Source organism: Polypterus senegalus, chromosome 16 (assembly GCF_016835505.1).
Source record: "Polypterus senegalus isolate Bchr_013 chromosome 16, ASM1683550v1, whole genome shotgun sequence".
Taxonomy (NCBI): Eukaryota; Metazoa; Chordata; class Cladistia; order Polypteriformes; family Polypteridae; genus Polypterus; species Polypterus senegalus.
This window is the reverse complement of record NC_053169.1, coordinates 80,274,451-80,288,772: the sequence shown is the minus strand read 5'-3', so window position 1 is coordinate 80,288,772 and position 14,322 is coordinate 80,274,451. Positions and strand designations below refer to the sequence as shown.

Sequence of the window (14,322 nt, the reverse complement as noted above, 5' to 3'; positions counted from 1 at the left end):
ATAAAAGTGTGTGTTTTTCCAGTGAACTCTCTAGCACATATTACATTAGACACCTTCCCTTATATAATCAAAGATCAGTTTAAATACCTAGGAGTAAGCATCACAAGAAAATATAAAACTCTTTTTCAACAGAATTTTGCTATCTGCTGGAAAAATTTAAACAAGACTTGCATAGATGGTCTGCTCTTCATCTCACTTTAGCTGGAAGAATTAACACAATCAAAATTAATATCCTTCCTAAGCTTTTTCTATTTCAAAACATTCCAATATATATTAACAAATCATTTTGTAGAAATGAGATTCAATCATAGACTCATTTATTCAAAGTTCAAAATATCCATGCATCCAAAGGGTGACCTACAACGATTTAAAGCAGGTGGCATGGCTCTACCCAAATTTTTATTTTATTATTGGGCGGCAAATATACTAGCTATAAACACCTGGACATAGACACAAACAGATGAGCATACACAAGCTTGGTCCGCAATAGAAATAAAATCCTGCAGTACTTCTTTATATTCCTTGCTTTGTACCCCAATAATCACCAATACACTAACAACCCAATTGTGCTTCACTCACTCAGAATATGTAACCAATGTAGGAAGTATTTTAAGACAGAGAAGCTTTTATCTGTGGCACCTCTGCACGAGAACCACCTTTTTACCCCCTCTCAAATGTATGCTGTTTTTAATGTCTAGAAAACAATCAGGATTAAATCACTTAGAGATCTGTACATAGACAACATCTTTGCAGCCTACAAACAATTACACTCCAAATTTAACTTTCCAGCAACACATTTCTTTCACTACCTTCAAATTAGAAATTTTGTTAAACAAAACCTGCTCAATTTTCCTCACCTCCCACCTACCTCTGTTCTGGAAAATATAAAAACATTTTAAAGTCCCTGCCTTTCAAAGATCCCAAAGTACAGTGGGAAAAGGATCTCTCACTCAACATCTCAGAAAAGAAGTGGATGATACTGTAGCATTGCACAGAATTCACTCAAGCTCCATATGCGCAAAGCATACCATTATTCAACTTAAAATTATATAGAGAGTGCATCTGTCTCGTTTAAAATTGTCCAAAATGTTTCCAGTGCAAGATCCAACCTCCAAACATTGCAATCAAGTTCTGGCCTCACTGGGCCACATGTTTTGGTTGTTTACCAAATTAACATCATTCTGGACCAAAATCTTTAAATGCTGATCAGACAGCCTTGGAGTCACAATTCCTCCTAATCCACTAACAGTTGTGTTTGGTGTTTTTCCAGATGGGTTTAAAGTAGAGAAGGACAAACAAACTGTAAATGCCTTCAATACACTATTGGCATGAAGACATCTTGCTCAACTGGAAGAATCCTAACTCTCCTCTTTTAAGTCAGTGGGTAATTAATGTTTTTATCAGAAATTGTAAAAAATCTAATTTTCACTTAGAGGATCTGTACAAAGCCTTTTTCAAAACCTGGCAGGATCTAATCAATAACGTTTTAGAATAAACATTTAAATTGAGGAAGCGGATTCTCTTCTCTCTTTTTTTATTCTAATTATTTTAATTAATTTATTAATTTATATATTTAGTTATTGTTACTAGTTAAAAGTTTTACTCTGTTGGCCTAGCTCTCTTTCTCATTAGTGGAGGTTGATTTGTTTCGAACCTAGTTTTGTCAAACTTGACTTGCTTGTATGAAATGTTATTTAATTTTAATACAATCAATAAAATGCTTAAAAAAAGTCTGCTTTGTCTTTTCTTAAGTGACCCGACATTTGCGCGATAGACATATGAGCGCTTACAAAATAGCGACCATTAAAACGCGGCATCAAAATCGTGCCGACAAAATCGCAAAAGTTTTATTAAATTTGAATTACTAGTTTAAAGCATATATAATAATGTTTATTTTAGAAGTCAATATTATGAGACACGGCACGCAGATAGTCCTTAAGATCACGCTCCCTGTATATGCAGGAAGAATTGCAGCAAGATGTCTTGATAGGTGAGAGTATTTAGACTTGCTGGCTGCCTGACTGCTGGTAATTCCGCTTTGTATACGACACGTTATGCCAAATCTCGACTGAGTTATTTGTTCACGGCATACCTTCAACAGTTATAACAGTTATAACCTAGCACATAATGTGTACATAATGCGCACATACGCCTCCCACTCTCTTGTCCTCTCTCACGATTTTGTCGGCGCACATTTGTCGAAAACCAGTTAGCGAGTTTGTCGGCGTTCATTTGTCTGTCGCGGTTTTGTCGGTGCTCATATGTCTATCGCGCTTTTGTTGGTGAACCCTTTTCTTATATATTTCCTCTGTGTCACAAGACCAGTCCAGCCTATCGTTGATGTGGACCCCTAAATGCTTGTAGCAATGTACCACATGTAGATCCACCCCCTGAACAGTGACCAAACTTAGAGGCTCTTTGTTTCGGTGAAAGTCAATAACCAGTTCCTTTTTTAGCAAATGTTAAGTTGCAGACAATTCTTTCTGCACCATGAAACAAAGTTCTCTACCAGACTCCAATACTTTGTAACATCTCCTATCAATACACCCTATAAATGCAGAATCATTAGAAAATGTCTGTAGATGACATGTCCAGCTGTTATATTTATATTTCTTCTGTGTACAAAGTGAAGAGAAATAATATAGGACTGTTTCTTGTGGTGCTAGAGTGTTACTCACATCCATTTCAGAGACACAATACTTGCATTTCACAAACTGTGGTCTTCCACACAGATAGTCCATTATCCAGGACACCGAAGCATACCCACCTGAACGTGTCTGAGCTTACCCTTTAACAGGGATGTATGGATGGTACTAAAGGAACTGAAGAAATGAAAAAATATAATTGTCACAGTGCTGCCAGGTTTTTCCAGGTGAGAATAAGCCTTGAGGAGCAGATAGATAATTGCATCCTCCCTTCCAATCTCTGTCCAACAGACAAACTGCAGTCTACCACAAGAGGACTCATAAAGTTCAGGACCAGCCTGGAGGAAGCATTTGCCATTGAGAAAAAACATCACTGCAAAACTAAAGTTTGTCCATCAACACCTAGACAAAGACCAGGTTTTATGAAACAAAAGGTGCTTCCCCATTGCAGGAACTTTTTTTCAGGAACCAGGGACTTTTTTGAAACTCAGGAACTTTTGTAACATTCCCAGCTCCTACTCCAGGATATGTACTTTTTATTCAACCAGAAACATTCACTGATAGGGCTTGGATGATGAATTATGCTGATAGGCTAACCACAAGCTCTGGCACCATCTTGCAAATATGTTAGTAGTCTGGATCTCACCACCAGAGAAATAATAAAACTGAAATGATTGACAGCAAAAATATGTATAAGAAAGTGGGAGAGCGGAGGAACTAGTAGAGGGGATTGTGAAGTGAAGTGGCCATGGCGCTAGTTTGAAATGTCAAAATGAAAATAGCATGTGCGGCACAAGGATGTGATGATTTTGGGGTTTTCTGAGGGATGAGTCAATAAAGTGAGGGTATATATAGTGCTGTATCAGTGTTTTATACGAAACTAATCTGTAAGACTGTGGTGGGCTGGCGCCCTGCCCGGGGTTTGTTCCTGCCTTGTGCCTTGGTTCAGCTGGGATTGGCTCCAGCAGACCTCTGTGACCCTGTGTTAGGATATAGTGGGTTGGACAATGACTGACTGACTAATCTGTAAGAGCACCAGAAAATATCAAAATGATGAAACAAGAAGCAGACATTTAGAGCAATGTTAGTCAGCAAAGGTAAATGTTTCAAACTGGACTGTGCATTGAATTAACTCAGCAAGATTTATCCTATCACCCATTTATCCTATCCTATTTATACTATCACCCATATAAAGTGCACATAATATATACAGTCATATGAAAAGGTTTGGGAACCCCTCTCAGCCTGCATAATAATTGACTCTCATTTCAACATAAAAGATAACAGTGGTATGTCTTTCATTTCCAAGGAACATCTGAGTACTGCGGTGTTTTCCGAACAAAGATCTTAGTTAAGCAGTATTTAGTTGTATGAAATTAAATCAAATGTGAAAAACCAGCTGTGCAAAAATTTGGCTCCCCTTGTAATATTTGCTGATTTGAATGCCTGTATATGTTCAATATTGATTACTTGCAATACCAAATTGGTTGGATTAGCTCGTTCAGCCTTCAACTTCATAGACAGGTTTGTCCAATCATGAGAAAAGGAATTTAAGGTGGTCAATTGCAAGTTGTGCTTCCTTTTGACTCTCCTCTGAAAAGTGACAGCATGGGATCCTCATAACAATTCTCAAAGGATCTGAAAACAAAGATTGTTCAGTATCATGGTTTAGGGGAATGCTACAAAAAGCTATCTCAGAGGTTTAAACTGTCAGTTTCAACTGTAAGGAATGTAATCAGGAAATGGAAGGCCACAGGCACAGTTGCTGTTAACCCCAGGTCTGGCCAAGAAAAATACAGGAGCGGCATATGCGCAGGATTGTGAGAATGGTTACAGACAACCCACAGATCACCTCCAAAGACCTGCAAGAACATCTTACTACAGATGGTGTATCTGTACATCGTTCTACAGTTCAGCACAGTTTGCACAAAGAACATCTGTATGGCAGGGTGATGAGAAAGAAGCCCTTTCTGAACTTATTCCACAAACAGAGTCACTTGTTGTATGCAAATGTTCATTTAGACAAGCCAGATTAATTTTGGAACAAAGTGCTTTGGACTGATGAGACAAAAATGTAGTTATTTTGTCATAACAAAAAGTGCTTTGCATGGCGGAAAAAGAACACCGCATTCCAAGAAAACACCTGCTACCTACTGTCAAATTTAGTGGAGGTTCCATCATCCTGTGGGGCTGTGTGGCTAGTTCAGGGACTGGGGCCCTTGTTAAAGTCGAGGGTTGGATGAATTCAACCCAATATCAACAGATTCTTCGGGATAAAGTTCAAGCATCAGTCACAAAGTTGAAGTTACGCAGGGGTTGGATATTCCAACAAGACAATGACCCAAAACACAGTTCGAAATCTACAAAGGCATTCATGCAGAGGGAGAAGTACAATGTTCTGGAATGGCCGTCATTGTCCCCTGACTTGAATATTATCGTAAACCTATGCGATGATTTGAAGCAGGCTGTCCATGCTCGGCAGCCATCAAATTTAACTGAACTGGAGAGATTTTGTATGGAAGAATGGTCAACAATACCTCCATACAGAGTCCAGAACACTCATCAAAAGCTATAGGAGGCATCTAGAGGCTGTTATATTTGCAGAAGGAGGCTCAACTAAGTCTTGATGTCATATCTCGGTTGGGGTGCCCAAATTTATGCACCTGTCTAATTTTGTTATGATGCATATTGCATATTTTCTGTTAATCCAATAAACTTAATGTCACTGCTGAAATACTACTGTTTCCATAAGGCATGTCATATATTAAAAAAAAGTTGCTACTTTGAAAGCTCAGCCAATGATAAACAAAAATCCAAAGATTAAGAGGGGTTTCCAAACTTTTTCATATGACTGTATATTTCTATATATATAAAATTCTTTTCGCGTTTGAAATGGAAATTACGTATGACCACAACAGTCAGGTTACACAGAGAAAGTGAGACAGAAGCAGATCGAGAGAGAAGGCTTGCAGGCTTGCTGATCAACGTATACGACAATCACAATTGAGGGCCTCACAAACACCCAAATAACGTGCTGAACAGAATCGAATTCGACGGATGCAGTATTCACTGGCTACCATGTCACACAGGCATCAGGGTCTATATATGGTGGGATTCAATTATAACATTGAAAAAAATTATTGCCTACATCCAAAAGTTATAATAGGTGAAATGGATATCATGTGTGAGTACTGTACTGCCAAGCACAGAGGGTTAAATTTGAATCACGTGGGATGTGTTGTTCAGACGGCAAGGTGAAATTAACACCTTTAACCATTCGACCTGAACCGTTGTTGTCTCTTATTTCAGGCGCAAATCCACATTCAACTCATTCTCTACAGAACATTAGGAAATACAATTCCTAATTCCAGACGACGTTGTTTGGCACCATGACTGCTACCGAGAAGTCTGGTTTTATGCCGACATTTAAAATACAGAGGCAAATCTATCATAGAATTGGGTCATTAATGCTGTTGCCTCATGACAGCCACAACTTTTTCCCTTCCAGTCAAGTGAGCGAAGCCACTGGGTAATCCGCTAGTATATATATATATATATATATTGTGGAACGAACCGCGGACACAGACAGGCAGACATGTTTATTAACACTAATATTTACAAGTTCAGTGTGCCACAAACCCCAATCTTCCCCAAAGTCCAGGCCAAATCACACTGCCTCTTCTTCGGACTGCCTCCTTCTCTCTCTTCACCGACCTCGTCCATCTTCCACCTGACTCCAGCCCCGAATGAAGGGAGGCGGCCCCTTTTATCTGTACCCGGATGTGCTCCAGGTGTGTTCTGGCAATCTCCCACGAACATGCCCCAGTGTGGCGGAAGTGCCGGCTAAGTACCCGGAAGCACTCCGGGTGTCCCCACTCGTCTTCCCCCCAGCGCTTCCTGGTGTGGCGGAAGTGCTGGGGTCCAGGGCTCTCCAGGCATGGGGGCGCCCTCTGGCGGTGACCATGGGCCCCTACAGGGTTGAGCTTCCCAGCTCTGTACCCGTGGCCCCCAAAGGAACCAGGGCAGTCGCCCCCTTGTGGTCTCAGCCGCGTGCCACTGTATATATATATATAATTTTACGAATTATTTTGCTTTTTTTTCTGTTAATTGAAATGGTAAATGGAATCTATCCATCCATCCATCCATCATCCAACCTACTATATCCTAACTACAGGGTCACAGGGGTCTGCTGGAGCCAATCCCAGCCAATACAGGGCGCTAGCCCATGGCAGTAAATGGAATCTAGGGTATGTTAAACTATTTGCAAACTCATTTAGAGAAATGTATTGTTAATAATGGGGCTTGTTTGAAAATCTTTTTTGTTAATGTTGTTTAAGCGAAGGTAAATTGTTAGGTTTGATTGACTATGTTTTTAAACACTTCATTCCTTAACTGCCACCATGAATCAAATGACAAAGTTAAGTGACCTTTCATATTATGCGTTCAAAAATCACCATATTGTCACACCACACCTCAAGAAATTCTTTCTCTCAGCTGTACTAAGCTAAAACTAAACATTTCCAAGGGCAATGAAACATGTCAGACATCTGTTCCTGTTTTGAATGATAATACTTGCTTTAGGTTCAAGCTCTAGGTGCTCTCTGCGTAGAGTTTGCATGTTCTCCCTCCCATAGTCCACACATGCTGATTAGTTGAATTGGCGGGGCTGAAATGTCCCTAGTCTGTATGTGAGTGTGTGTGGTGGGTGTGTGTTCACCCTGTGATGGGATGGCATTCTACCCAGGGATTGCTCCTGCCTTGCACTCTGTGTTTGGTCTGTGGTGGCTCCATGACCCTGCTATGAATAAGCACATTTGGAACATGATATTGTTTTAACAATACATTTGTCTCTTACTTTTCTGTTTCAGTAATATTCATGTGAGAAAATATACTTGAAAAGAAACAAAAACATTTATTTTTTTATTATAAGGTCATTGTTATTTATCTCTTTATCACACTATGCCACTATAATAATAATCCACTTCTTGGGTCCCAGTATGGAGGGTGCTAAACAGTTTCTACTTTTGGAGCCTTTTTGTCCTCAGATTATAAAGTTTAAGATCCCCTGGAATAAATGATGAAGTCAAATTTGTATAGATTTTTTTTTTAATTATATCACCTTAATCTAAATAAATTGTTAAACAGAAGATAAAATCTTGGTATGTTCACTTATGTTAAAAAGAATAATTTCATGGTGTAGGCTTACTTTTTCTCATAGCCGTATAAGATTATTAATACTCTGCTATTAACCTCTTAATAAATAAGTATTAGAAGGAAAACCTACAACAACTGCGGCCCTTCATTGACTAAGCGCAATTATTCTTACAGCAGTTCCTACTGCAAAAGATAGACCAAGCTGTCATTCCATTGAGCCCAAGGCATCACCGAAAACGTGATTCTAAGCACTACAGAATATTTATCAGTAAACATGACATTGTGTTTGCTGTTTCAAAATAAAACGATAACCTTTGAAATACTAAAAAAAAACCAACGAAATATCTTTCAAAGGTTGAAAAGTCGCAAAACAAGCGCGGAGCGTGCGGAGGCGATGCTGCGCAACCTATAGCTATGGCGCGCCGCGCACCTCTCTAGCGAATAGATGGCTGTTGCTACCAATCGGTATTTTACTTCCGTGATAGGTACAGCCAATCGCAACAAGAAGTGGGCGGGGCGAATTCGTGTTTGGTTGGTCTGTTCGTGGGGTGTCCTGGCAAATTTTTTGACAGCCGCTCGCTCGCTCAGGTGAGACATCTCATTCTGGAGCTGTTTCACTTTCTCCGAGTTTCCCGACACACTGGCAGTGAGCCTGGGGCTGACAAACACCAAAAACTCCGCCTCCAAGCCCAATCACCACGGCAATATGAGCAAAAAGAAAAAGGACTGGAGGCTGGAAAAAGGTACGGGAGCTTTCTTTTCATTTTTCCCCCCGTTTTTCTTTTTGTGCTGTTACTTACAACGCGGACGCCGTGCCTTTCGGCGTCTGCATCAGGAGAGGACGGGGGTGGCTCGGTGGGCATGACACTTAATACTGCGGCGCAGCCTGGACACAAACTGGTGGCGGAGAATTGCGGTTTATTTGGCATTTTTTCATGTGCATAATTGGCATTCATTGTTGCCCACCCATTGACTGGACCCCTGTAATGCATAGCAGCAACCAGGGGCTGTTGTGCTTGGATGCAGAGGCAACACGCGCCTTTCCATATTCAGCACTAGGCCGTCTGTTTCCTCAAGTTCACCTGTTACATTTGCTCAGGTCGTGCTTCTTGAGCACTAGCAGTGCGACAGGCATAGGCGTGCATTTTATTTGCAAGCTGTCACTGAGTTTTCTCACCATAGTTTGCAAAGTTGGCCCTCCACTCGCGTAACAGCGCAGCTGCCTTCCGTCACGCGAACAGGATGGTTCTAAGCGTGAGCCGTAATGGACCCTTAGTCCAGCAACTATTTAAATCAGATCTCTGACTAGCTTCCTGGAAGGCCGTAGTGGCCACAGGTTTTTACTCGCACTAAATTCTTAATTAGAATCTCTTTTCTTTTGCACCTTTACCACTGCAGTGAGCCATTACCCTGTTCATCACAGTTGTACTATTAGTGGTAATAGCAGTGTACAAAGCACAGTGAAATTTGTACAAATTCAAGATGCAAGTTAAAGTTTGTCCGACCACAAACACCGAATTATGAAGCTCATGCGTACAGTAACAACCACAGCCCAACAAAAATAAAATGCAGTATTAAAGTAAACCTAAGTGATTGTTTAAACCAGTTTTTCTCAAACCATGGGTCACTGGATGCTGCAGATGCATTGTCAGCTAAAGTTAAAATAGTAAAAATAGGCCATTTTGATGAATATTTTAAAGGGCTGCCGAACGCATATTTCTGTTCTGCACTCAATCAAAAATAACAATTTGATACTGCATACTAAGGAGTTGAAATGGCTGATATATGCCCAATTTGGAGCGGATCATAACTTGTTTTACATTTCACACACTACAGGACAGTGTGGCCTAGTGGTTAAGGCCTTGGACTTAAAGTCCTGAGGTTGTGGGTTCAAATATCGCTACACTGAAACTGCGTGATCCAGAGGAAGTCCCCACTTCTGCCTGTGCTCCATCTAGAACGAAACAAAAAAGAAATGTTACCAATTGTATCTCAGATGTTCTAAGTCACCCGGGATAAAGGCGTCAGCCAAATAAGAAAAGGTAAATGTAGAAAGCCAACGAACATGGACAAGTTTCAGAATCATACATTGTAGCATCATACACTCATCCAATTTTGTACCAACCTCACAAAACTCATCCCAAAAGCCTGAACTAAACGTGATGTTTAAAGGACATACAGTACATCCCATATTTTCTGAGGTATAGATTGACTTTTATAGTGAAGGGAAGCGTGGAGAGCAATGACTGTTGTGCATTATCTGTGGTTTAGTGCTACCCAACAAACATGAAGTGTTCCAATTAATAAAACCCATTTGTAAATAAAGAATGCTATTCACAGAAGTAAGTTGTTAGACCTTTTAAAATATAAATATTGAGGCTTCACAAAAATACATTATAGCATTTGTAAATCAAGCCAGCAAGCATTCCAGGCACAGTCTTGCTGCAAGTCGAACTGTCAAATACGAGAAAGCAAAACCGCTTACCTTGCCTTGTGTAATAGATATCTGCACCAAAGTTCTCGATGAGTCAACTGGCAGTAAAATGAAAACCTATTCCTTTCATCACTTTCTTCATTTCCTCCTTATTTTGACAAATTTGTGAAAATTAGAAAAGCATTTGTTACTTATTAAAAAGATAAATGGACACTAAATTTAATTCAGTGTTAAATACCCGTGTGTAGATTTATTTTTGGGAGAAGTACTGTGGATATTTCATGTATTACACACACTATATTTAAATGCTGAATATGTATTTACTGTATTTTGTTAATATGCGTCATTCAGGCTTGTTGGCTTCTTTACATTAAAATTACTGCTAATTAAATGTGTCATCACTGAACAAAAATAGATAAAATTGGGACCCAAGACCACAAAGATTGAGAACCACTGGATTAAACCATATAGCAACCAGAAATCAGCTTGAGGTAAACTGATTGTGAACAGTTAAGTTGATTTTGGTTAATTTTAGATAGTTATTGCAGGGTGAGCATATCCAGAAAGCATGGGCCTTTAGTGTTCCTTAAAAGATCAAGAGTATGCAAGTCCCACAAACAGACCTGGGTGAAGTGTCCTGGAAAGTAAGTGCTAGTGTAGGTAAACCGCTGGCACAGTTCAGTGTGTGCCCTGTTGTTACGTCAGATACCTTAGAATGATAATAAATAGGGATATTGGCACACACAAAAGAGTGTTACAGTCAGAGAGCAAGGATGCATACTGTAGGTTCCATAGAATGGCCATGCAAACATCAAGGATGTATAGCTGTCTAGTTAGTATGCAGTTCTGGAGTAAAAATGAAAACTGGGAGAATTCCCAAAACCGTCAGCTGGTAGCACAGTGTGCCTACGTGGTACAGATTCAGTCCTTTGCCCTGATATAAGGAATACGTGAAGGCAGTGACAATATAGGGGTGCTTGGCTATTAAATTGTGTATTGATCCTCAGTGGTACAGGAAGTCTTGTGCCTGTCTGGAGTTCTGACGTAAAGGCCATGGAACATTCTGAGGCGTTCTTGACTTAAGTCGGTAGCACATGACATCACTTGTAGTTGAAGGGGTTGTCAGACTTGACAACTGCAGTTGTTGATCCTGTTGTCTGAGAATGTCAGATCACATGACTAGAAATTGCAGAGCTTCCACATATTACGTGTCACTGTGATGACTTTCCTGCATAGTTATAAATTTCCAAAGTATCTCTATTTCATCCCTTTTTCTGACAGGCAGTAATGTGCTGCCTGATATACCTGGTGCTGTACAATTCCTTTCCAGGACGATGAGTTCAATTGCAAACATGTCAATTTGTTTTTCTTCCTGTCATGGAACATTAAATATAAGACATCAGACAGATGAGAATATCTTCTGTGTGTTAGGTCCAAATCACAAATGTTCCTTACTTCTCATAGCTGCATTGTGTTTTTTTTTTTCCAGCTAAGTGCTCAGTGGTACTCAACTCTCGCATACACACAGCCCACCTCTACAACTTAAGGCATAAATCAAACCTATTGGATTTTGTCTGGGTGAGTCACAGACTAGGTGGACCGAGTTACTAGGTTTGTAAGATTATATGACTGGGGGGACATGGGAAAGCACTGCAACTGCCTCCAGCATGGCTAAGATTATGTAAATGGAGTTTAATACTTTAAATCACTGGAAACGTCATGTACTGTGCAGGGCTGTGGACTCTGAGTCGGAGTCAGAGATAATTTTGGGTACCTGGAGACGGGGTCGGAGTTGGCAAAAATGTAATGACTCCGACTCCTAATAAATTTAAATTGTAATGGAAAAAAAATACAGCTAGTTCAAATGTCCCATTTCACAAACAATAGTCATAATTGCATACTTCTCTGATGTAAGAATAAAGCCCAGTGCATAGTTATGTTACTACTAGTATGACGTTCAGCTGAGCTATTATACAACCTGACATTCACACATTGTAATCTGGATTATGGATGGTACATTACAAAAAGTGTTTTTATTTTATTTTAGATATAATGTGTTTAACAAGTTCATTTGAGTGTAAACAAGTATAACGATGTAGGTGTGTATCTTTTGTTTAAACTGGCCAATGCGGTAGAGAGTCAGCCTCCTAACCAGTAGTTCTATGGTTAAATGGCGTGTATGTTGCCTTCCTTCAATCAACATGGAAATACATTAGCTTATTAAGAACAGAGGAGTCAAAGTCAGAAGTACGGGATACTAAGGAGTCGGAGTCAAAGGATTTATCTACCGACTCCACAGCCTTGGTACCGTGACATGGCCTTTAGGAAGTGATTCTGTGGATTGTCCTGGGAGATGTCTCTGAACGAGTGATAAAATCACCCATTGGTCATGGAACAATGGAGAGTAGAGGTGGGTTGGGGCAAATCCTCAATAGAGAGACAAGAGGTAGGAAAGGCAAGGAGTTGTGGTTCTTGTGTTATAGTGCTTTGGTGATTGAGCAAATGGATAAGCCCATCTACTGGACAGACATTGGTTTGAAAGCTTATTTAGTTAGGCCCACAGAGGCAGAAAGGCAGGTTTCATGTTTGTTGCTTTGTTACTTTTTGTTCACTCTTTTGTATATTCCTCCCTTGCGTATAATTTTACTTTGGACTCCTTGTCTCATTATGGGGTTAAAGGGGCCACAAGAGACCTAACCATGAAAGCATTTTTAAAGATAGATGAGTGAATGATTTGCACAATATTGATGAATAATCTGAAACAATGTTGTAGGCAGTCATCAAAAATAACACGGACCTGCCTTAAGATGATTAAAAACTTTAGTCATTTGAAAACCAAATGAGATGAGTCCTTCCATTGTTTCACCTCTAAATTAGCTTGAACTTGAAATGAGATTGATTCTCCTAATACAAAACTGTTATAAAGTTGTCTTATGCAGTTGCTTGGCTTAAACAGTGTAGATGATGTTCTTGGTTTGTGATACTGACATTTCTGGAGGACTATAGCTAAGCCACTCTTAAACTGATTATGTACAGTTAGGTCCATAAATATTTGGACAGAGGCAACTTTTTTCTAATTTTGGTTCTGTACATTACCACAATGAATTTTAAATGACACAACTCTGATGCAGTTGAAGTGCAGACTTTCAGCTTTAATTCAGTGGGTTGAACAAAAAGATTGCATAAAAATATGAGGCAACTAAAGTATTTTTTGAACACAATCCCTTCATTTCAGGAGCTCAAAAGTAATTGGACGATTGACACAAAGGCTATTTCATGGGCAGGTGTGTTCAAGTCCGTCGTTATGTCTTATCAATTAAGCAGATAAAAGGCCTGGAGTTGATTTGAGGTGTGGTGTTTGCACCGATTTTAGAGCCACCATGAATAGTTGTTATGATGAATTGAACATAGAGTATCAGGATTAAATTAAATTACGATTAAAATGAAGTTATAAAAGGTGGAAGATTTTGCTGTGAACAGACAACATGGAAAGGAGCTCTCCATGCAGGTGAAAGAAGCCATCCTTAAGCTAGGATTCTAGCAAAACAGAAAAACCCATCTGAGAAATTGCTATAATATTACGATTAATAGTGGCAAAATCTACAGTTTGGTACATCCTGAGGAAGAAAGCAAGCACTGGCGAACTCAGTAACACACGTTGTGCCCTGAAAAGACCTGGAAGCGTCCACGGAAGACAACAGTGGCTGATGATAAAGGCGCAGAATCATTTCCATGGTGAACAGAAACCCCTTCACAACAGCCAACCAAGTGAACAACACTCTCCAGGGGTCAAGTATATCGATATACAAGTCTACCATGACAATTTAATGTCAAGAAGACTGCATGAAAGTAAATACAGAGGGTGCACTGCAAGGTGCAAGCCACTCATAAGCCTCAAGAATAGAAAGACTAGATTGGACTTTGCTAAAGAACATCTAAAAAAGCCAGCACAGTTCTGGAAAAACATTCTTTGGACAGATGAAACCAAGATCAACCTCTACCAGAATGATGGCCATAAAAAAGTATGGAGAAGGCGTGGAACAGCTCATTATCCAAAGCATACCACGTCATCTGTAAAACACGGTGTAG

At 39.8% G+C, this 14,322-nt stretch overlaps 1 protein-coding gene across 3 annotated transcripts in view; it reads left to right on the top strand.

Moving 5' to 3' along the window:
• The first annotated feature begins 8,320 nt into the window (after nucleotides 1–8,320).
• Nucleotides 8,321–14,322, top strand: part of macrod2 (mono-ADP ribosylhydrolase 2) — a 1,287,980-nt gene continuing 1,281,978 nt past the window's right edge. For all 3 annotated transcript variants that reach the window (XM_039739038.1, XM_039739039.1, XM_039739037.1), the window contains exon 1: nucleotides 8,321–8,542. In XM_039739038.1, the coding sequence (XP_039594972.1) occupies nucleotides 8,506–8,542 (37 nt within the window). In that variant the 5' untranslated portion in view covers nucleotides 8,321–8,505. The remainder of the gene's footprint in view (nucleotides 8,543–14,322) is intronic.